This window comes from Macaca thibetana, chromosome 8 (assembly GCF_024542745.1).
Source record: "Macaca thibetana thibetana isolate TM-01 chromosome 8, ASM2454274v1, whole genome shotgun sequence".
NCBI lineage: Eukaryota > Metazoa > Chordata > Mammalia > Primates > Cercopithecidae > Macaca > Macaca thibetana.
Window position 1 is genome coordinate 105,016,647 of NC_065585.1, and position 21,742 is coordinate 105,038,388.

Sequence of the window (21,742 nt, forward strand, 5' to 3'; positions counted from 1 at the left end):
AACCATAATTTAAATCTTTTTGCTATAGCCATAACTCAGAAGCCTCTGAAACAGAGTGAACTTCAAAGGAAATAAAAGATATTACCTGATGATCATCTTTTTCCTTGTCTTTTTCAAGCCTCTCTATTATGACTGATTCCTGGTTTTGGTTTCATTAGTTTTTTTGGTTGTTTTTTTGGTTTTTTTTTTTTTTTTGAGACAGAGTTTCACTCTTTTTGCCCAGGCTGGAGTGCAATGGCATGATCTCGGCTCACCGCAACCTCCGCCTCCCGGGTTCAAGCGATTCTCCTGCCTCAGCCTCCCGAGTAGCTGGGATTACAGGCATGTGGCACCACCCCGGCTAATTTTGTATTTTTAGTAGAGACGGGGTTTCTCCATGTTGGTCAGGCTGGTCTTGAACTCCCGACCTCAGGTGATCCACCTGCCTCGGCCTCCCAAAGTGCTGGGATTACAAGCGTGAGCCACCGCGCCCGGCCTTCATTAGTTTTTTTTAAATAAAAATCTAAACGGGTGTGGTGGCTCACGCCTGTAATCCCAGCACTTTGGGAGACCAAGGCAGGTGGATCACTTGAGGTCAGGAGTTCGAGACTAGCCTGGCCAACATGGGGAAACCCCGTATCTACTAAAAATACAAAAATTAGCTGGGTATGATGGCGGGCACCTGTAATTGCAGCTACCCTGGAGGCTGAGGCAGGAGAATCGCTTGAACCTGGGAGGCAGAGGTTACAGTGAACTGAGATCGTGCCAGTGTACTCCAGCTTGGGTGACGGAGCAAGACTCCGTCTTTAAAGAAAAGAATCCAGCCCCCCGTCCCTTTATTGTATTACCCTGTTTTATAGTAGCATATCACTGTCTGAAATTTCCTTGTTTATTTTAGCTCCATGAGACTAGAATCTTATTTCTTTGGATTTCCCAAGACCTAGAACAGGGTCTGGTACATAGTTGGTGTTCAGTAATGGACCACATCACAGACAAAACAAAAGTAGGACTCTACAAGGAGAAAGGTACATAACATAGCACTTGGAATCTAGGAATAGGCAAGGTGAGACTCAGCTTTTGCTTATCTTGGCAGTGTTGGTGTGGGTGATTCAAGCTGATTAATTTTGTATAGAAATGTTTCTCTAGGAACTCAATTAAAAATAAAACTTTTGTCCAGACATATGATATATACTAAATAAATTCTATCCGCCTTATAGAGCTAGAAAATGGAAACAAACGTGAGAAAATATTTCCGTGGTCAGTTTTTGACTAGTCAGTCTCATGTATTTGGGAAAACAGAGGTTATGGGATTTACTAAAAGTCATTTGTATGCCATTGGTGGAATGGAGAGGAGGTCTGCCAACTCCTAATATTCCAGTGTGTTTTTTGACTTATGATCCATGAATGAACATCACTTTGTAGCAGACATAGGCACTTTGATATAAGCAGCACTTGGCTGACGCTGGTTTGTGTTATCTGTGAGTAGAGATCAAACATTCTCTTATAGTAAATTAGGTGATTTAATTCCTAATTTTTGAAAGCCAACATGATAAATGTGCGATGGGTTTTGTTTTTACTCAGCTATTCTTATGCTTGTTCTTGAGTAGTGTTTTAAAATGTGAATGAAAGTCTGTTTATTTTTAATTAATTAATTTTTTTTTTTTTTGAGACGAAGTCTTGCTCTGTCACCCAGGCTGGAGTGCGATGGGGCGATCTCGGCTCACTGCAAGCTCCGCCTCCGGGTTCACACCATTCTCCTGCCTCAGCCTCCCGAGTAGCTGGGACTACAGGCTAATTTTTTTGTATTTTTAGTAGAGACGGAGTTTCACCGTGTTAGCCAGGATGGTCTCGATCTCCTGACCTCGTGATCCGCCAGTCTCGGCCTCCCAAAGTGCTGGGATTACAGGCGTGAGCCACCGCACCCGGCCGAAACTCTGTTTATTTAGGAAACTTGCACATTATTTATCTTTACAAAATATATTTCCACTTAGTGGTTATTCTTTAGAAAAAAATGTTGGATTAATATAATTCTTCGTGATGGCTATGAGAGACTTTTCTTAAAACTGTGACTATTACGTGTTTAAATTAACAAGACTTTAAAAAATGATTCTTACTATAGTGCTGTCTTTATTACTACAAGTTTTCCTTCTCCCTATATATTTTTATGAAAATCAGCCACAAAATTCAATGTAGCCCAGATATTTTGGTTGTCAGAAATGGAAAATCTTAAATAGGTGTTTTAGTAGTAAAAGGACCCATAGCATCTTATTATGTCATGCATAGTAATGGCTTGACTGCCATTTTGTTATTTGTATCAGGTCTACCCCTGGAATGACAGTAAACTCCAGAGCATAGAAAACTGCGGCAGCTGTGCCAGTGAAATGGGAGAAATCATTTCTGTTTCTTCTGCTTATGTGAGAGATGACAGTAACACCTTACCAGCAATTAAAATCTGAATGGCTTTTCCTGGTTGTCCAGGGACAAATTGTAGGTCACATCATCATGCCTGTATCTATAGATAGAACTATTTACTTCTTTTGTCGTCGTCGTCGTTGTTTGAGACAGAGTCTTGCTCTGTCACCCAGGCTGTAGTGCAGTAGCACAATCTTGGCTCACTGCAGCCTCCACCTCCCAGGTTCAAGCGATCCTCCCACCTGAGCCTCCCGAGTAGCTGGGACTACAAATGAGCACCACCACGCCCAGCTAATTTTTTTTTTTTTTTGTATTTTTAGTAGACATGAGCTTTCACCAGGTTGGCCAGGCTGGTCTTGAACTCCTGACCTTAAGTGATTCGCCCACCTTGGCCTCCCAAAGTGCTGGGATTTAGGCGTGAGCCACTGCGCCTAGCCTAAGACTTCTTTTTTAAGTGATATTTCTATTTTAGGTACCCCAAATCTGAGGTTAATGAATCTAGGAATTCCCCTCCTTCTGTTTATAGGGATGCTCCTGAAACTGAAGACAACCAAGTGAGTGGAAAGGCTTTCAGAAAATCCCTTGTTGCTGCTGTAACAAATTACAACAAACTTAATGGCTTTAAATGACACAGATTTATTCTTCTAAATTTTGTGATGTCTGACATGGGACTAAAATCAAGATGTCGGCAAAGCTGCGTTCCTTCTGGAGGCTGTAGGAGAGTAACTGTTACCTTGATTTATCTAGCTGCTTCCTTCCTTTTTTTTTTTTTTTTTTGCGACGGAGTCTCACTCTGTTACCCAGGCTAGAGTGCAGGTGTGATCTCAGCTCATGGCAACCTCTGCCTCCTGGATTCAAGTGATTCTCCTGCCTCAGCCTCCAGAGTAGCTGGGACTACAGGCACACGCCACCATGCCCAGCTAATTTTTGTATTTTTAGTAGAGGTAGAGTCTCACTATGTTGGCCAGGCTGCTCTCAAAGTCCTGACCTCAAGTGAGCCACTCGCCTATGCCTCCCAAAGTGCTGAGATTACAAGCATAAGCTACCATGCCCGGCCCTCTTCCTCCATTTTCAAAGTCAGCAGTCTTGAAATCTCTGAGTCTGATCCTTCCCACCAAAAGGATGATGAGGATCCTTGTGATTATGTTGGGTCCACCTGAATAGTGTAGGATAATCTCTCCATTGCAGCATTGTGTTTGCTGCCATTCCTATGTTCATTTAGCAGCTTTCTTCCCTCACATACTAGGGGACGGGGATACAGCAGTGAGCAAGATGTAGAAGTACGCAGTACCTTTGTTAGCACGGAAGTAGTTTTATTTTGTTTTTCTTTCCATGACTGAAGGCACTACTACACTTTGCTTTGGAAACTAAAGATTAATCTGAACATCAGTTATCAGTACACATTTGACAATTCTCTAAGCACTGAAGTTACTCAAAGACACCTAAATATCTCATGACATTCCAAAATAAATTGATTTTATATTGAGCACAGGTTTTGCATTAGTCTATAAATGATACAAAAAAGGAAGTCGTTTTATTAGAGTTTCAGATTCTCATCATGTGTTATGTTCTACAGTGATGATGTTGTGACAGTTTCTCTTATGCTGTTCATAGTGAATGTAGGTTTTGTGTACTGATACAAAAGACAAAGCTTCATATCATAATATCCCCACTGTTTAGGAAAATATGAATCACAATATGTTGTCAATTGTTTATATCTGCTTGTAGAATTATTATTAGATTCTTGGTACAGCACATCATATTTAATGTGGTTATGTAAATGTTTAAAGTTTATTGAAAAAAATTCTCGTCAAGTTGTGACTCTTGGATGATGTATTTACACTGTATTTTGAGCACTTAATAAAATAGCATCTAATTTAAATTTTCTAATGAAAAGATTACTTGCTAAAATTAAAAAAAAATTATATACTAAACTTTTTTAAAAGTTTAAAAATAATTGGGGCAAAATTTTTTTGTGTTTTCCTCTGAGTGACGTTATGTTTATGAGGCCTTTCTTAGGAAGGGAAAAACAAATCTGTACACTCAGTTCAAAATCCATGCCATTAAAAAACAGCCTGTGATATTTCAATAATACTAGTTACTTAATGGTATTAGCACATATTAAGCTATTTAAATTGTTAATCCAATCTTGTGCCCCCCCTGCCTCCCCTCGCCTTACTGTAATACTCTATTCTGTTTTGGATTGATTTGCTTATTGATAATGTGCCAGGCACTATAGTTGGCTCTGGGAGTTCAAGGATGAACTAGTTTCATGTTCTCAAACTTTCAGTCTGTCCGTATTCTCTGGCATCTAAGTTGTTTTTATTTCCTGGAATTTTATAGTGTGCTTTCATTAAATACTTATAATTTGGTTTTGCAACACATCAAGAAAAGCCCTTCTAAAAATCTAGATCATTTGAAACCTGTGATACTAAGAAGCCAAGAAGGTTCTCAATGGAAGTCTTTAGGTACTGGTTTATAGTAGGTCTTTGGAAGGGAGCCCCTGTCTCTTCTACTGCAGGTTAGAACTTGTTTCCTAGGCCAAAAATGCCAGAGGTCCCCTGCATCCTCTCGCCCCGTCGTCACACCCCCAGCTTCTCAACCCTGGATATTTTCCTTTGTCATCCAGGACACTTGTCCCTTTCTGTCAGTAGGGATCAGAAAACAAGGATTTGTTCTCTGATACCCAGGACTTGACATCATGCAGGCACTCAGTGTGAAATGAATAAATGCATCTCATGAAGGGCGATTTCCAAGCCTCATCTCCAGCACTTTCCTTTTATTGCCTTTCTGTCTCCGTCTCTTCCACATGGTGATGTAAGCTGTATGGCTGCAGGGACCTTGTCTGAATTTTCATCCTTATAACTTTAGTGCTTAGCTCAGTGTCTGGTCAATAGGTGCTCAATAAATATTTGTTTTATTAGAGAAGCCTGTGTAGGTTGGGGTGGGGACAACTGGCTGTAACTTTTGGTCACCTTCCCATTGCTGCAGCAGCAGAGTGGAAGGGAAGGAAGTATTCACTTGAACCTCAGCACAACCTTGTCTCAGCATTCAGAGGACAATTAAACAGCAGCAGGTGTCTAGAATTTCTGTAATAAAGTATTTTACTATTCTTTCTTACACAAATGTTTTGAGGTCACATTCACTTATGCACACACCCTTCCTGTATGTCAGGATGGCCTGTAGAATGTGTTTAGTGCTCTGATCGAGTATAGTAGGATGCCATGCCAGCAGAAGGGAATATGCATTCTGGCTTCAGAGGGTGTGTGGTATGTGGGGATGTTCTGGAAAAGCTTCTTGGAGTATTTTCACACCTCTGAATAGAATCTTTAAGGTTGAGTGGGAGATAAGAGAGGAAAAGCTAGGATGGTGGAGGGCAAGATGGGTAGTCCAAAGCAGCAGGAGAGGTGGCCGGACAAAGAAGCAGGGGCCACATTATGAAGGGCCTTTGGATTTTATGCTGAGGCATGAGGAGCCATGGAATGTTACTAAATTTAAATGGTTTGGGGTTTTGTTTTTAAGCATTGTCAATGTCGTAGAGGGTGGATTGGAGGTAGACAGGGTTGGAAGTAAGAAGAATAGCTAAGAAGATGTTGTTCTAATGCAGATGAGAAATGGTAAGACACAGCCAATGAACACAGCAAGAATCGGGCAGATCCAGAAGAAAGTTGGAAGGTAGAACTGAGCTTGAATTTATGCATTGCGGCTATCTTCTCCCAGTCTGGGGATTTATCTTTCCACTTGTGTTGTCTTTTGTGATACAGCTTTTAAAATTAACATCGTTGATTTCATTAATCATTTCCTTTATGTTGTATACTTGTTATATATTTAAGAAATCATTTCCCAGCCTGAGTTCAGAAAGATGTCCTGTTCATATTTTTGTTTTTTCTTAAAAGTTTTAAAGTTTTACTGTGTATACGAGCTCTTTAATCCACCTGGGGTTGATACATTACGTGGTGAGTATCTAAATTTTTTTCTCTATGGATAAGCAGTTGTCCCAGGACCATTCTTTGAATCTTCTATCCTTTTCTGGCTACTCTGCAGTGCTGCTTCTGTTGTATGTCACGTTCCCATAGAATGGTTCTGTGCCTAGGATCTTATTCTGTTTCATTGTCCATCTTTTTCTAGTACCTCACCTTTTAATTACTGTAGCTTAATGATAAGAATAAAGGTTTTTATTTTAAGCACATTTAACATGTGTACAAATCAGTAATTCTTTAGGTATTGGAGACTTTATTGTTGAGAAACATACATAAATGCCTTGTTGATTTTTTTAGAGCACTTTTTTGTTGAGATGTAATTTATGTTGCATAAAATTCACCCTTTTAAAGTATACAATTCAGTGATCTTTAGTATGTTCACAAGGTTGTGCAGTCATCACCACTGTCTAATTCCAGAACATTCCATCACCCCAAAAAGAGACCCTGTATGCATTAGCAGTCACCCTCCATTCCTTCCCTCCTCCCGAATCCTAGCAATCACCAATCATCTTTCTGTCTATATGGATTTGCCTCTTCTGGACATTTCATGTAAATGGAATTATATGGCATGTGGCTTAATTCTTATTTAAATTGAGTAAATTTGATAGATTAGCAGGGTATTATATAGGAATATTACTGTGTATTTAAGAAAATAGGACAATTCAGGTGCATTAGTGTGCACCTTTAGTCCCAGCTGCTCAGAAGGCTGAGGCATGAGGATCACTTGAGCCCAGGAGTTCAAGGCCTCAGGGCACTATGATCCCATATATGAACAGCCACTGCACTCCAGCCTGGGCAATATAGTGAGACCCCAAAAAAGAAAGACAAAAATACTGTATCTCAGTGAGGAGGAAGAAGAAAAAATCACCAATATTTATTTGTTTTGTTTTTATTGTTCAAGTGTCAAATGTAATTTATTTCTGGCTGGGAGCAGTGCCTACAAGCCCAGCACTTTGGGAGGTCAAGGCAGGCAGATTGCTTGAGGCCAGGAGTTGGAGACCAGTCTGGCCAACACGGTGAAACCCTGTCTGTGTTAAAAATACCAAAATTAGTCTGGGCGTGGTGGCTCACACCTGTAATCCTAGCACTTTGGGAGTCTGAGGCGGGTGGATCACTTGAAGTCAGGAGTTTGAAACCAGCCTGGCCAACATGGTGAAACCCCATCACTACTAATAATACAAAAATTAGCCGGGCTTGGTGGTGCGTGCCTGTAATTCCAGCTACTCAGGAGGCTGAGGCAGGAGAATTACTTAAACTTGGGAGGCGGAGGTTGCAGTGAGCTAAGATGGCACTGCTGCACTGCAGCCAGGGTGACAGAGACTCTGTCTCAAAAAAAAAAAAAATTATTTCTCCTTCATTTATTGAAAAGAGTGGTCCTTCTTATGCTTTTGCTTAGTTGTTTAATGACTAAATGTCATATAGCAAATCCTGTTCTGGAAGGGTAACTTTGGTTGATACATCTTGAGTTTATTATATATAGATGGAGCTAGACTACTTTGTTTTGGATGCATGTTGTTAGTAATTATACAAAAATGACGTGATTTGCTTCATGTATTGGAGGCAAGTGAGTAAAATTACGTGAAAATATAAAGGGAATGTATTTTTCCCAAATTGTTTATTTTTTAAGCAAGCAGATTTTCCAGTTTAACCAAGAAATTAGTCAGCAGCTTAGAGTTCTTTCTAAGGCTACCACGGAAAGTACCTTTAAGTCAAGATATACAGATAAGGTTTACTAATATAGAACATTTGTTTTACATACTAAAATGCTGTAAGCCCTTTGTGTCATTTGGAGAATTGATGTTTTATTAGTATAACTGCTGAAAAGTAGTACAGGAAAATGTTTTCCCCTAAATCATAGCCTTAAGCTTTGAAAGAGTCAGCCTCAACCAGAATGGTAGTAAACTTCTTTAAATGATTCAGAGTTTGACCAGCAGTCTTTTCAAACTTCATAATTTTGACATCCTCAAGTTTTCGTTAAAAAAGCTGTAGGAGAACTAAAAATGTGTTAAGTGCTTATAGAATTAATATATAATGGCCTTTGAATCTGAGAAGTCCAAGTATATGCATTACCATGGGAATTTAAGAAATTGTTTGGACTGGCACAGTGGCTCATGGCTGTAATCCCAGCCAAAGTGGAAGGATTACTTGAGTTCAGGAGTTCAAGACCAGCCTGGGCAACATGGTAAAACCCTGTCTCTATAACAAATTTTAAAAATTAGCCCGCCATGGTGGCGCACGCCTATAGTCCCAGCTCCTTGGGAGGCTGAGGTGGGCGAATCACCTGAGCCCAGGAAATTGAGGCTGCCATGAGCTGTGATTGTGCCACTGCATTCCAGCCTCAGTAACAGAGTGAGACCCTGCCTCCAAAAAAAAAAAAAAATCGTTTGAGAGGAAATGCCCACATTTTAGTCAGAAATAATTTGCATTTTACTATTGTGGTTCAAACTTTTTGGATAACTGTAACTGCCAACTGTATAACACTTGGATGCCACTAAAAGCACTGTATTTTGTTTGTGGGTGAAATAGTGAGATCTATTTTACCCTCAAAGGATAAAATAATCTAAAGACAAATGGAACAATCACTTGCATTCGTAATTTCATTTTTATTTCCTTGACAAAACATTTTCAAGCAGGATCCATTTTGTTTGAAAGTTAATGTTGAGTTGTATAGTCACTGTACCAAATTTGGTTATTGCTTTTGTCTGTAGTGAGGGCTAGATTAGATTCTATCGATTGTAGCTGCTTTTAGTGAATAAAAGATAAACATTTTTGTTCATTTCCTTTTTAGTACCATAGGGGCGTGGTCAAGTTCTTAGAACCAGGTGGTTGGGTTTTACTTTTTGTTTCCTCCAGAAGTCCACACCCCCATCTCTGCTTTTTCTTGTGTACGTGTAGGGTGAGGGTGAAGTGAAAATGTGATTAGAAAGGACTCATGGCTTGAAAAGGAAGAATATTGATTTTTAATGTAATTTGTGTCCGGTCCAGACAGTAGAAATTGACTTTTGCTTCTGTTCATACTTCATAGCAGTTTGGTTTTGCTGATTTTTAAAGGTATGTGTTTGGGTCCTTTAAAAATGTGTATGTATTACTTCAAAAAGGGATGAGGGGCTGCAGTTTCACAATAAATAGCATTAAAACATACCTCCATTATTTTAAAACAATACACATTTGTTACTATATTACTAAAAATTTTTAAATTATGAAAGCCCAAATGGGCAATACCAGAATTTATAAGTTGTAGTCAAAGGGTCACTCTGATCCTATACTTAATTAAAATATTAGTAGAACACAGAATCAGAAAGAATGGAGTCTTTTTAAAAAACTGACGTTAGAGGATTTTAGCATCTTCCTATAGTTATGCATTTTTTCTTCATAGAGTTTCTGGTTTCACCCTACCAAACCCATGTACTGAAAATAATGGAGCATGTTAAAAAAAAAATTAACTGTTCCTTTCCCCCCATTTTCTTCTTGGTGTCAATTTGGGGAAAAAAATGTAAAACAAGAATCTCCCTTGATGTTGTCCCTGTTACTCAGAGATCTTTATATTCTGTGATCAAATATGAGTCACATTCAGAAGATGTTTTTATGGGGGCTTTGTGTGTATGTACATATTAAATTGATTTCAAAGACAAGATCCAAATACAGGATCACTGAAACATTAAGTGATCATTCAGTTAGAAATTAGTATATGAATATATTTGATAGCTTTCTCTTTATACTTCACAGAATCTATGCTTAAGCTTGTCTTTATGTACTGCATTTCAATCTTTTGATTTTAAAACAAAATAACACTCTAGTTTTTTAACATTATGTATCTTAAAATTTTTTTTAAATAATATTTTTGCTGCATAAATTGCCAAACATGCCAGGTTTTCAAGAACCAGCATATTTGGTTCGTTACTGTAGACTGTCTGCATGCACTCCATTCCTGTTACTATGGAAACACATTGAGTGTGGATTTATCATAAACCTTGAGAAATATTCCTTGCAACAGTTCACATAAAGAAACATCTGGATCCCTTGTTTATCCTGGGGTAAAGGAAGACCACCCTCTTCCTCTGTGTTGTGAAAATCATAGTGTATTCCACTATTTTTTTCTAGCTGTAAAAATTCTAATGTACATCTATCAAGTATACTTTGTTTTATAGTATATGATTGATTATGTTTACTAGAACAGCTTTGGTAAATAGATTGATTTCCATACTGATTCAATTAACTACAACTATGACGATTGTATTTTGAGAGCTTCTACATTCTGAATTTCGGATCTACATTAATAAGGTTTTAAATAGATATATTCATATGGGTTTCTTTTTTTAAATATATCTTGGTATTTGATTGGGTTAACACTCCCTCTGGAAGTTTATTTGACTTCATTCCAGTCTCTTGGAACTTTAAACCTTCATGAAAGTTCAGTTGAGAACTAAAGAGAATCTCAGTGGCATCTAAGTGAGCTAAGTTGTTAGTCTCATTTTACCAAGGATATATTACCTGAGGAGATTGTAACTGCTTTTATATTCTTTTACTACCTCCATGCAAAGACCCACAGCAGCTCTGTGAAGCATTTCATTTATATAAAATAACTTCTTTAAGTTTATGCAGTTTAGTTTGAAAGATTCATTGGAGTCCCTTCTCTGAGCCTTTGAGTTAGGTTTCAAGAGCATATATGGGAATAACATTACTTCCTGCTCTTTAGAAAACTCACATAAACAGATTGTTTTATGAATAATTCTAAGAGGCATGCATAGAATATCTTAGAACACAGAGGAAAGTTACTCAGACTAACTTAGAGCTTAAGTGACTACTTCTTGGAAATGACATTCTGAGCTCAAAAAATGGTTAAGAGTCAAGCAAAAAAAAATAAAAAAGGAAAAGGGTGTATTATGGATAGGATATAACATTAGTAAAGGTACAGAGGAGTGAAATTATGGTGTGCACAGAAATTTCCAGTGATTTTATATTACTAGAGTACAAAAATGACTTGGGGTTGAAGAGGTAGGTTAGCGACTTTGTTTGGAGGGTCTTACATGGTCTGTCAGTCTAGGTGCATGGCTTTTTTCTGGGCAATAGGAAACCATTGAAGGATTTTAATCAGGAGAGTGATGTGGTTAGATTTACAGATTAACCTAGGAATATATTTGTAGAGTAGCTGGGTCTGAAAACAGAAATAGGCAATTTATATGACATCTTAAAACCACTTCAAATTCCAAAGGGCTTAAATAATGATATCAATGTGAGGAATTTTTTTTCTTTCTTTTTTTTTTTTTTGAGATGATGTCTCACTCTATCATCCAGGCTGGAGTGCAGTGGCACAATCTCAGCTCACTGCAACCTCCGCCGCTCGGATTCAAGCAGTTTTCCTGCCTCAGCTTCCCAAGTACCTGGGATTACAGGCGCACACCACCACGCCTGACTACTTTTTGTATTTTTAATAGAAACAGGGTTTCGCCATGTTAGCCAGGCTGGTCTCAAACTCCTGACCTCGGGTGATCTACCCACCTCACTCTCCCAAAGTGCTAGGATTACAAGCGTAAGCCACTGCTCCCAGCCTAAGGAATTTTTAAGTATAATTAAATATAAACTTTCTTTTATTGAGAAGAGACTGGCATTTTATTTTATTTTATTTTATTTATTTGTTTTTTTGAGACGGAGTCTCGCTCTGTCGCCCAGGCTGGAGTGCAGTGGCCGGATCTCAGCTCACTGCAAGCTCCGCCTCCTGGGTTTACGCCATTCTCCTGCCTCAGCCTCCCGAGTAGCTGGGACTACAGGCGTCCGCCACATCGCCCGGCTAGTTTTTTGTATTTTTTAGTAGAGACGGGGTTTCACCGTGTCAGCCAGGATGGTCTTGATCTCCTGACCTCCTGATCCACCCGTCTCGGCCTCCCAAAGTGCTGGGATTACAGGCTTGAGCCACCGCGCCCGGCCTGAGACTGGCATTTTAAACATAGAAAAAAATGAATATATACAGCACAACATGTAATTCTATAGACTCCAGCAATACATTCCACAGAAATAATTGTTTATGAATTTGTTATAGTGATTTAAACTATAAATTTAGCACATTATGAATACTTAATTGATATTTATAGGCTCAGGTTGTTCATCTGAAACACGTGACATGATTTCTTTCTTTCTCTCTCTTGCTCTCTTTTTTTATTTTAGAGAAAGAGTTTTACTGCGTCACCCAGGGTGGTCTTAAATGCCTGGCTTCAAACAGTCCCTCTACTTCAGCCTCCTAAGGAGCTGGGATTGCAGGCATGAGCCACTATGCCTGGCTTGATTTCTTTTCCTGCTTTTTTGTTTTTTTAAACTCTGTATCTGTGATTTGGCTTAAGGATTTTATAAATTTTTCTGTTATCACCCCACCACCCCCCACCACCATGAATAAGTTGGTAAATAATAAGAGCACTAAAGCTTTAATTGATAATTTTCAACTTTTTTTGCTTATTTAAAACTGTATAGTTTCAGCAAAATTATAAGTATTCATTGATTTATCTTTTTAAAAAAATTAGCGTAGAAACATTGTTCAGATGATGAATTTATCAGAAATGGTTTTATGTGGTGATTTCATTGACTTGAAAGTACATATTAGAATGGATAGATTAGTACAATTATTTAGTCTCCCACCAAATTGTTAGTTAACTCTGGGGAGTGGGAGTGCAGAAGTGTGAAGTGAGGTTCTGTTGTTTACTTTACATGTTTAGGAATTGTGGGAAGTAAGCTTTCTTGTTAAGAGCCAATGCTGTGGAACACAGTGTGTGTTTGAACCCTCCATTTACTTGATCTCAGACTATGGGCAAGTTATGTGATCATATTGGCCTTGATTTTTCATTTGTAAAATGGGATAGTAATAGTATTTCCTCAAAGGGGTGTTCTGTGAAGTAAAATAATATAACAAATGTAAAACGTGTAGAATAGTATTGACACTAAGCTCTCAAATGTTAGCCATTAATATTATTGCTTTAAAAATGAACTGAACACACCATCTTTATCAGGGATTTATTAAGGACAAAGGTATAAGAATTTTTGCTGGCCTGTACCAAGTAGTTTGAAAAGCAGTGCGTGAAGAACACCTTACTTCCACATCCTACTTGTTTCTTGTGGCCTAAAAGCCTCCTTGCCCAGCATTGTTCTTCTCAGATGTCTGTCACAATTGTAGTAGTAACACAATTCAATTCTTAGTCACCTTCTGTTTCACACTGTTTGCTACTATTTTATGTGTCTTACTCTCAAAATCTTACATTATCTTGCTAAAGAGATTGAAAGTACCTGTAGGTCAGTGATTTTTTTTTTTTTTTTTTTTAACTTTTTACCAGTTTTGTGTGCCCAGCATTGCAATGAATGATAATAATAGCCAACAAGTGGCCAGGCTCTAACTGTATGCCAGGCTCTGTCTTAAGTGCTGTTCGTAGATTAACTCTTAATTCTTACAGCAACCCTGTACAAGGTACACAATTACAGGTATCCAACATTTCTGGCTAAGGAAACTGAGGATTAGAGGTACTGAATAAGTTGCCTAAAGTCACACAGCCAGCAAGACTTGAAGTATGCTTTTGAACTTAGGTGGATTCTGAACCTGTGCTCTCAAGCATGGTGCTCAGTAGAGCCTCCTAATTTAGTAAGGTCTTAACCATTGTGTCAGTTGGTGTGTCTGCTGTGTGAAGGCTGGCCGCCAGACCCCACTGCCCATAAAAATCACTATGTAAAGAAATGTAGATGTAGTCCCAAAATATCTGTTTTTATAAACCACCGAAACTGCTTTCTTGATTGCATTGTTGTATTATTTGGAGGCGTAATATGAAGAAGTATGGCTTGCTTCATGCTTAGGGTTTCTAGAAAATATAACAATGTGGCTGCTTTAGCTTGTTTGCTCAGAACATGGCACCAGAATTTAATGGAGGCTCATATACCTTAGGTACCTGTAGCTTTTTATTTTTAGTACTTCTTCCAAACACTAGCCAAATCATTTGGGGTTTTTTTCCCCAAGCTTTTCAGTTTTAAAATTTTCAAACCTTTAGAAAAGTTAAAAGAATTTACATTGAACACCTAGATTCACCAGTTGTTAAAATTTTGTCTCCTTTGCTTTACTCTAGGTATATATACCTTTTTAAAAATTCTGAACCATTTCAAAGTTGTAGATACCATGACACTTTATCTCTTTACCGCGTATTTCAGCATAGCTCTCCTAAGAATGAGAACATTCTCGTATATAAACAGAATAGCATTATCAGGCCCTTGAAATTAATAGCTCCATTGTTTAAAGCCAGTTCATATTTTAAAATTCTCTAGTTGTCTCCATAATATCTGTTTAATCTGGTGTTTGTGTGTATTTAAATCCAGGATATAATCAAAGTTCATGCATTGTATTGGGTTGATAAATCTTATCTCTTTTAAATCTAGAATAGTCTTTCCACCTTTTGTTTGTTTTAGACATTAGCTTTTTTGAAGAGCCCAGGCCAGTTGTCTGGGAGAATATCACCCATTTTGGATTTGTCTGATTATTTCTTTACTTCAGATTCAGTCGAAGCACTGGGAAGAATACTTCAAAGGAAGAAAATGCAAGATTTGCTAAATGACTAGTTTTATGGCTTAACAAAGAGGGAAGAATCAATCACCCATGAGCCTGAGATTTCTAGTCTGGGAAGCTAGAAAAGTGATGGAAGCAATGACAGACTGGGGTAGTCTGAAAGGGACATTGTGCTAGGAAAAGGACAGTGCATTTAGTTTTGAACTAATGACTTTTAAGGATTTAGTGTAGTTGTCCTTAAGTAGTTGGTTATTCTCTGGCGATGGGATATTGTGAAAAAGAGCACAGGATTAGAAATCAGGAGAGTGATTATTTTTCAAGCTTTATTACTAATTAGCTTTGTGGAAAGTCAGTATTTCAAGTGTTCTATGTAGATACCTAAAAAATGGAGTTAATGCACACCTTGCCCTGCCAGTCTGACAGAGTTGTTTTGAGGATCAAATACAAATGTATATGAAAACACTCTGTGATATGAATGCATATGAGTTCACTCCGTGGACTCCTGTGTAATTATAAGAAGGTAATGTTATTTTCTTAGTTCAGACTAAAATGAGATATTTGAAGTTAGGGCTAGAGAAGACAGGAAAAGGGGAAAATATAAAACTTCTTGTGTTTGAAACTCAATCAAATGCATCAGAAATCTCAGTCTCTGAATACATATGCCTGAAAAACCCTGAAGACTGCAATTTGGGAGACGAATCTGGAAGCTGAGCTTGTATATGACAGTTATAAGAACCAAAAACACAGGTTGCATCTTGTTAGATGTCATTATTTGACTTGCCTTCAAGTTGGAAGTATAAATGAGAACTTTTGAATTCTGCCTGTGTAGTTGCTCCATGCTTGTTAACAGAATTTTTGAACATTTCCTTCTTATGTCTGTTGCTGTGAGCTATACATTTTTGCCAAAAGTTAAATTAAGGTAATGTTTCAGTTCTTAAACATTGTCAGTAAATATGGTATGCTAATCAGGAGCACAGACCCTGAAACCAGACTGCTTGGGTTGAATCTTAGCTCTGTCAATTAATTACTAGCCATGTGCACTTGAGCAAGTCATTTAACTTCTCTGTGCCTCTATATCCCTATGTATAATAGGAGATAATATCTACATGAAGGTTGCTGGAAGGATTAAATGTATTACTTATGTCAAGCACTTAGAATGGTGCCTGGCACTTACAGAGTACTATGCAAGTGTTAATGGTGGTTATTAGAATATTTGTGATTTTGATAGTGACCAAGGAATAAAGTACCTGAACAAAAGAATTCTTTTCCCAGAACTGATAGCTGAGGGAAACAGAACTGATACAGTAGTAAAAATCATGGACATCAGGAGCTCGAGATCAGCCTGGGCAACATAGTGAAACTCCATCTCTACAAAAAACTACAAAAAATAAGCCAGGTGTGGCACGTGCCTGTAGTCCCAGCTACTTGGGAGCCTGAGGTGAGAGAATCATCTGAACCCAGGAAGTCAAGGCTGCAGTGAGCTGTGATTGCATGTTTCTGCACTCCAGCCTGGGCAACAGAGTGAGGCCCTGTCTCAAAACAAACAAACAAACAAAAACAACATGGACTTCAGAGTCAGACATGCCTGGATCCAAATTCGAGTTCTCCCCCCTTGTGGTTTAAGCAGGCCACCTAACCCCTCTGAAGCTCACTTTCTTTTACCTGTGAACCAGAAATCACAATCCCTATCTTGCAGAGTTGTGATGATTAAATGAGCTGATGTGTAAAGTGCCTGACCCTGAGGTGACACTAAGAAAATGACAGTGCTCTGGATCCCTCCCACCCCCAGCCAGTGCAAAGCAGTACACACAGTTCAATTTCTTGTGTGCGGTCTTATTCATTTGTTTGTAATTTTAGGACTTCCAAAATGATTTCCGTTTGTTACTAGCAGAACAAACAGTAGCTGTATAATTGGATACACCTTGAAAAGTGTATTGTCAGCTTTGTTTCCCTCTTCCATTTGCTTTTTGGGGTTATTTGTTTTATTATTACAGCAAACCTACTGGAACCAAGATGGTAGACACTGTTAATCAGTCTGTTATTAATCTATTAATAATAGGTGTTGTTAATGATTCTGTTATTAACAGAGTCGAACTGGAATGTAGCCTCCGGATCCTCTTTTTTTTGAGACAGAGTCTCACCCTGTTGGCCAGGCTGGATTGCAATGGTGCGATCTTTGCTCACGGCAACCTCTGCCTCCTGGGTTCAAACGATTCTCCTGCCTCAGCCTCCCGAGTAGCTGGGATTACAGGCACCTGCCAGCATGTCCAGCTAATTTTTGTATTTTTAGTAGAGACGGGGTTTCACCATATTGGCCAGGCTGGTCTCAAACTCCTGACCTCGTGATCCACCCACCTTGGCCTCCCAAAGTGCTGGGATTACAGATGTGAGCCATGGCGCCCAGCCTCAGGATCCTTCTTCACAGTATTCCAGGCAGCTACAATCAGTTCATCAGAGTTGATATAGTTGTGAAAACTGGTTTGTTCTTCCTGCTTTAGAACTTTCTAGAAGAGGCCGGGTGTGGTGGCTCACGCCTGTAATCCCAGCACTTTGGGAGGCCGAGGCGGGCGGATCATGAGGTCAGGAGATCGAGACCATCCTGGCTAACATGGTGAAACCCCATCCCTACCAAAAAAAAAAATACAACAACAACAAAAAAAATAGCCAGACATGGTGGTGGGCGCCTCTAGTCCTAGCTACTCGGGAGGCTGAGGCAGGAGAATGGCATGAACCTGCGAGACGGAGCTTGCAGTGGGCTGAGATTGTGCCACTGCACTCCAGCCTGGACAACAAAGCAAGACTCCGTCTCAAAAGAACTTTCTAGAAGAAATGCTTATGGAATTATCAAAATAATATATGGATTGTCCATTAATCTTCTATCCTGTGATGTGCACTTGTCATACCTTATGACAAGGCAGGGTGGTCTTGTAGCATTTTCTAACAGATGCTTATGTATATTGTAACATTATTACATAATGTAGGCATCTTCAGACACCTACTAGAGGAGATGCAATAATTGAAAAGTTATAATGCAATGATCCAACCAAGAATATGCATCAAAATTACTGGGGATATAGTCTTAAAAAACTTATGCCCAGGACCCCACCCCAGATTTATTCAATTAGAATCTTTAGGAGATAGACTCTGACACATACATTTTGTAAAAGTACCCCAGATGCTTCTGCTATATATAACAGTTGTTAAAAATAAGTAGATACTGGCAACAGTGTAGAGAATCACACACTATTGGTATGAGAGTTCATTGACATAGTATAACCTATAGAACAATTTTACAGTATCTATCAAAATTTCAAATCTGTCCTGTAGAAATATATATGTGCACAAAAATCGAGTTTCAAGAATGTTTCAGGCCAGGCATGGTGACTCATGCCTATAATCTCAGCACTTTGGGAGGCTGAAGCAGGAGGATTACTTGAGTCCAGGAGTTTGAGACCTACCTGGGCAACACAGCAAGATCCTGTCTCTATTTGAAAAAAAGAATAAAGAAAAGAAAAGAAAAATAAATAAAAATAAACAAGATTTTCTGCAGACATATTTATTATATCAAACAATTGCGAGAAACTATCAGTACACAAATGGTTAAATACATTATGGTAAATACAACGTTTATTTGCTATGCAACCATTTAAAGAATAAGTATGAAAATTGTCTATACATGCTGATGTAGAAGCATATCTAGGATATATTGTTAAGTTAAATAAGCAAGTCACAGAATAAGCCCTATTTTAAAATTTTTATATGTAAAAATGTAGAGAAAGATGTGAAAGAATACCCATCAAAGTGTTTATAGTGGTTGTCTTGGCATAGAAGAGTGGGAATAATGAAGTGGGGAGAGGAACAGACCTTTTCACTTTGGTGTTTAAAATATTTGCAGGCCAGGCATGGTGGCTGACGCCTATAATCCTAGCACTTTGGGAAGCTCAGGCAGACGGATTGCTTGACCCCAGAGTTCAAGACCAACTTGGGCAACATAGTGAAACCCTGTCTACAAAAAATGCAAAAATTAGCTGGGCGTGGTGATGCATGCCTGAGTTTCAGCTACTGGGGAGGCTGAGATGGGAGGATCACCTGAGCCTGGGATGTTGAAGCTGTAGTGAGCCATGACTGCACCACTGCATTCAAGCCTGGGTGACAGAGTGATACTGTGTCTCAAAAAAAAAAAAAAAAAAAAATGCAATAACATTTTATTATTTTTGTAATTAAAACAACCACTGAACAAAATATGAATGATGTTAAAGGAAGTTCTTATGGAAGCAGATTGATATGTGTCAGGACACTGCTTATTTTGCAAACACTAGTTTTAACTTGAGACTTATGATCTCTAACTTGAGAGATAAAAAGGAATGTCAAAACTATTTCATGTGTTGGCAGTGATGATAAAATCTTGTTGCCACAGTTGTTGTGAAAGTAATCAGGAGTTTCAAACAGATAAGCATTGAAGATAAAAGGTATATCTGTTTTAGAAATGTTTAATGTCTGTGCATATCTGGATATGAAAATTGAGTTCAAAACATTTTAATTTAATCCTTTTTCAGTTGATTAGCCTCTAGTCAATGATAATATTAACACCTTCTAATCCCCTCTTTTATAATTTTAGGCCCGATGAGAGAAAGGGAAAGTTAAGGATGCTGGAGCAGAACAATGGATTTCTCTTTCTCTTTCATGCAAGGGATCATGGGAAACACAATTCAGCAACCACCTCAACTCATTGACTCCGCCAACATCCGTCAGGAGGATGCCTTTGATAACAACAGTGACATTGCTGAAGATGGTGGCCAAACACCATATGAAGCTACCTTGCAGCAAGGCTTTCAGTACCCAGCTACAACAGAAGATCTTCCTCCACTCACAAATGGGTATCCATCATCAATCAGCGTGTATGAAACTCAAACCAAATACCAGTCATATAGTCAGTATCCTAATGGGTCAGCCAATGGCTTTGGTGCAGCTAGAAACTTTAGCCCCACTGACTATTACCATTCAGAAATTCCAAACACAAGACCACATGAAATTCTGGAAAAACCTTCCCCTCCACAGCCACCACCTCCTCCTTCGGTACCACAAACTGTGATTCCAAAGAAGACTGGCTCACCTGAAATTAAACTAAAAATAACCAAAACTATCCAGAATGGCAGGGAATTGTTTGAGTCTTCCCTTTGTGGAGACCTTTTAAATGAAGTACAGGCAAGTGAGCACACGAAGTCAAAGCATGAAAGCAGAAAAGAAAAGAGGAAAAAAAGCAACAAGCATGACTCATCGAGATCTGAAGAGCGCAAGTCACACAAAATCCCCAAATTAGAACCAGAGGAACAAAATGTGAGTTGAAAAGTCTTTTTGAACAATTTTGTTCTATTTCACATTTACTGGAAGTTCAAGAGATCTTTTTGGTTTTTATCTCTTTAAATATGAATCCTTCTGATAATTTCTTTTTTCTAATCACTAGGAAAGTGCTTGGAATATTATAATAGATGCTGAGTATTTGTTGAATATATGAATGGATATTAGTTAAGAAATATTTTAAAAACATGTAAAACAAATCTTGCTGCTTTTCTTTGTCCTAATGGCTTCGGTTATTTTCATTTGCTTAAATAGACGGTTGGTTTTTGAAAATGAAGAGGAAAGGCAAAGATAAAATAGTTAATTATATTGAGTTTTCATTATTTTAGACCAACTTTTGCCAGTAGAGCTTAGATTTAACACTCATTGCTAATGTTTGCTACAAAATAACCTGAAATAATAGAAATCTGTTTATTAAAATCAGAGTTAGTATTAATATATATTGATTAAAACTTCAGGTGAGTTTTTATTATCCTTTATAGGTAACTTAAGATATGTGCTGCTGAATTTTTTAATATCTGAGGTTTCAGCGTGAATTTGCTTAGCAATAATATAATAAGTATGTAAAAAATAATTCTAGCTTAAATGAAGAGTTCATAATATGAATTGCAAATGTTTTCTAAACTTTGACTTAGGAAAACTATATTTATTTTTCTGACAGCTATCTGCTTTTATATGTGTTATGCCTGAATAAGTTATTTTCTGTTCAACGAAATGTTTACTTCTTACCAACTCATCTTTTCCTTGGTAGCTGGCTTCTATTACTTCATGCAACTCACAAGTGATGTTTTTCTGGAGTAAAGGTCACAATGGTTCTAGACTCTCACAAGTCCCAATGTGACATTTCAACATGTTTTCTCATTTTTCTGTAGTTTTCTTATTTATTCATTAACAAATGTTGGTGAAATACTCCTCCTACTGTGTGCTAGGCAATGCTCTAAGAATCAAAGGTATTGCAATGAATGAAAAGTAGAAATGAAAAGCCTGCTCTCAGGATGCTTATATTCTAGTGAGGGGAGCCAGAAAATACATATATATATGCATGCATATGTATGTACAAAAATTCAGATAGCTTTAGATGCTGTGAAGACAATAAAACTGGGTAATGAGATAAAGAGTCATCAGTGATGTTTCTAGTAGTCATTTTGCAATTAGATTCTAAAACCAGTTCTGTCTTTGTTAGATATCTGCTATACCTAGTTCTTTATATCACCTAAACCTTCAGGTAACTATTAGAGCTCAGGATTACAGTGCTTAGATTTTATTTTGTTTTATTTTATTTTGAGACGGAGTTTCACTCTCGTTACCTATGCTGGAGTGCAGTGGCTCAATCTCTGCTCACCGCAACCTCCGCCTCCCAGATTCAAGCAATTCTCCTGCCTCAGCCTGCCAAGTAGCTGGGATTACAGACATGTCACCACGCCCAGCTAATTTTGTATTTTTTTTTTTTTTAGTAGAGACGGGGTTTCTCCATGTTGGTCAGGCT

At 38.2% G+C, this 21,742-nt stretch overlaps 1 protein-coding gene across 9 annotated transcripts in view; it reads left to right on the forward strand.

Annotated features, from left to right (window-relative positions):
* The window catches only part of NSD3 (nuclear receptor binding SET domain protein 3), a 114,649-nt gene that overhangs the window by 16,033 nt on the left and 76,874 nt on the right, over window positions 1–21,742 (forward strand). For 7 of the 9 annotated variants that reach the window (XM_050801247.1, XM_050801253.1, XM_050801252.1 and 4 more), the window contains exon 2: window positions 19,517–20,235. In XM_050801247.1, coding sequence (XP_050657204.1) covers window positions 19,561–20,235 — 675 coding nt within the window. In that variant the 5' untranslated portion in view covers window positions 19,517–19,560. Of the gene's footprint in view, window positions 1–7,717; window positions 9,423–12,325; window positions 20,236–21,742 lie in introns of those variants that run through there. The other 2 variants (XM_050801250.1, XM_050801248.1) reach the window with 2 other exon arrangements.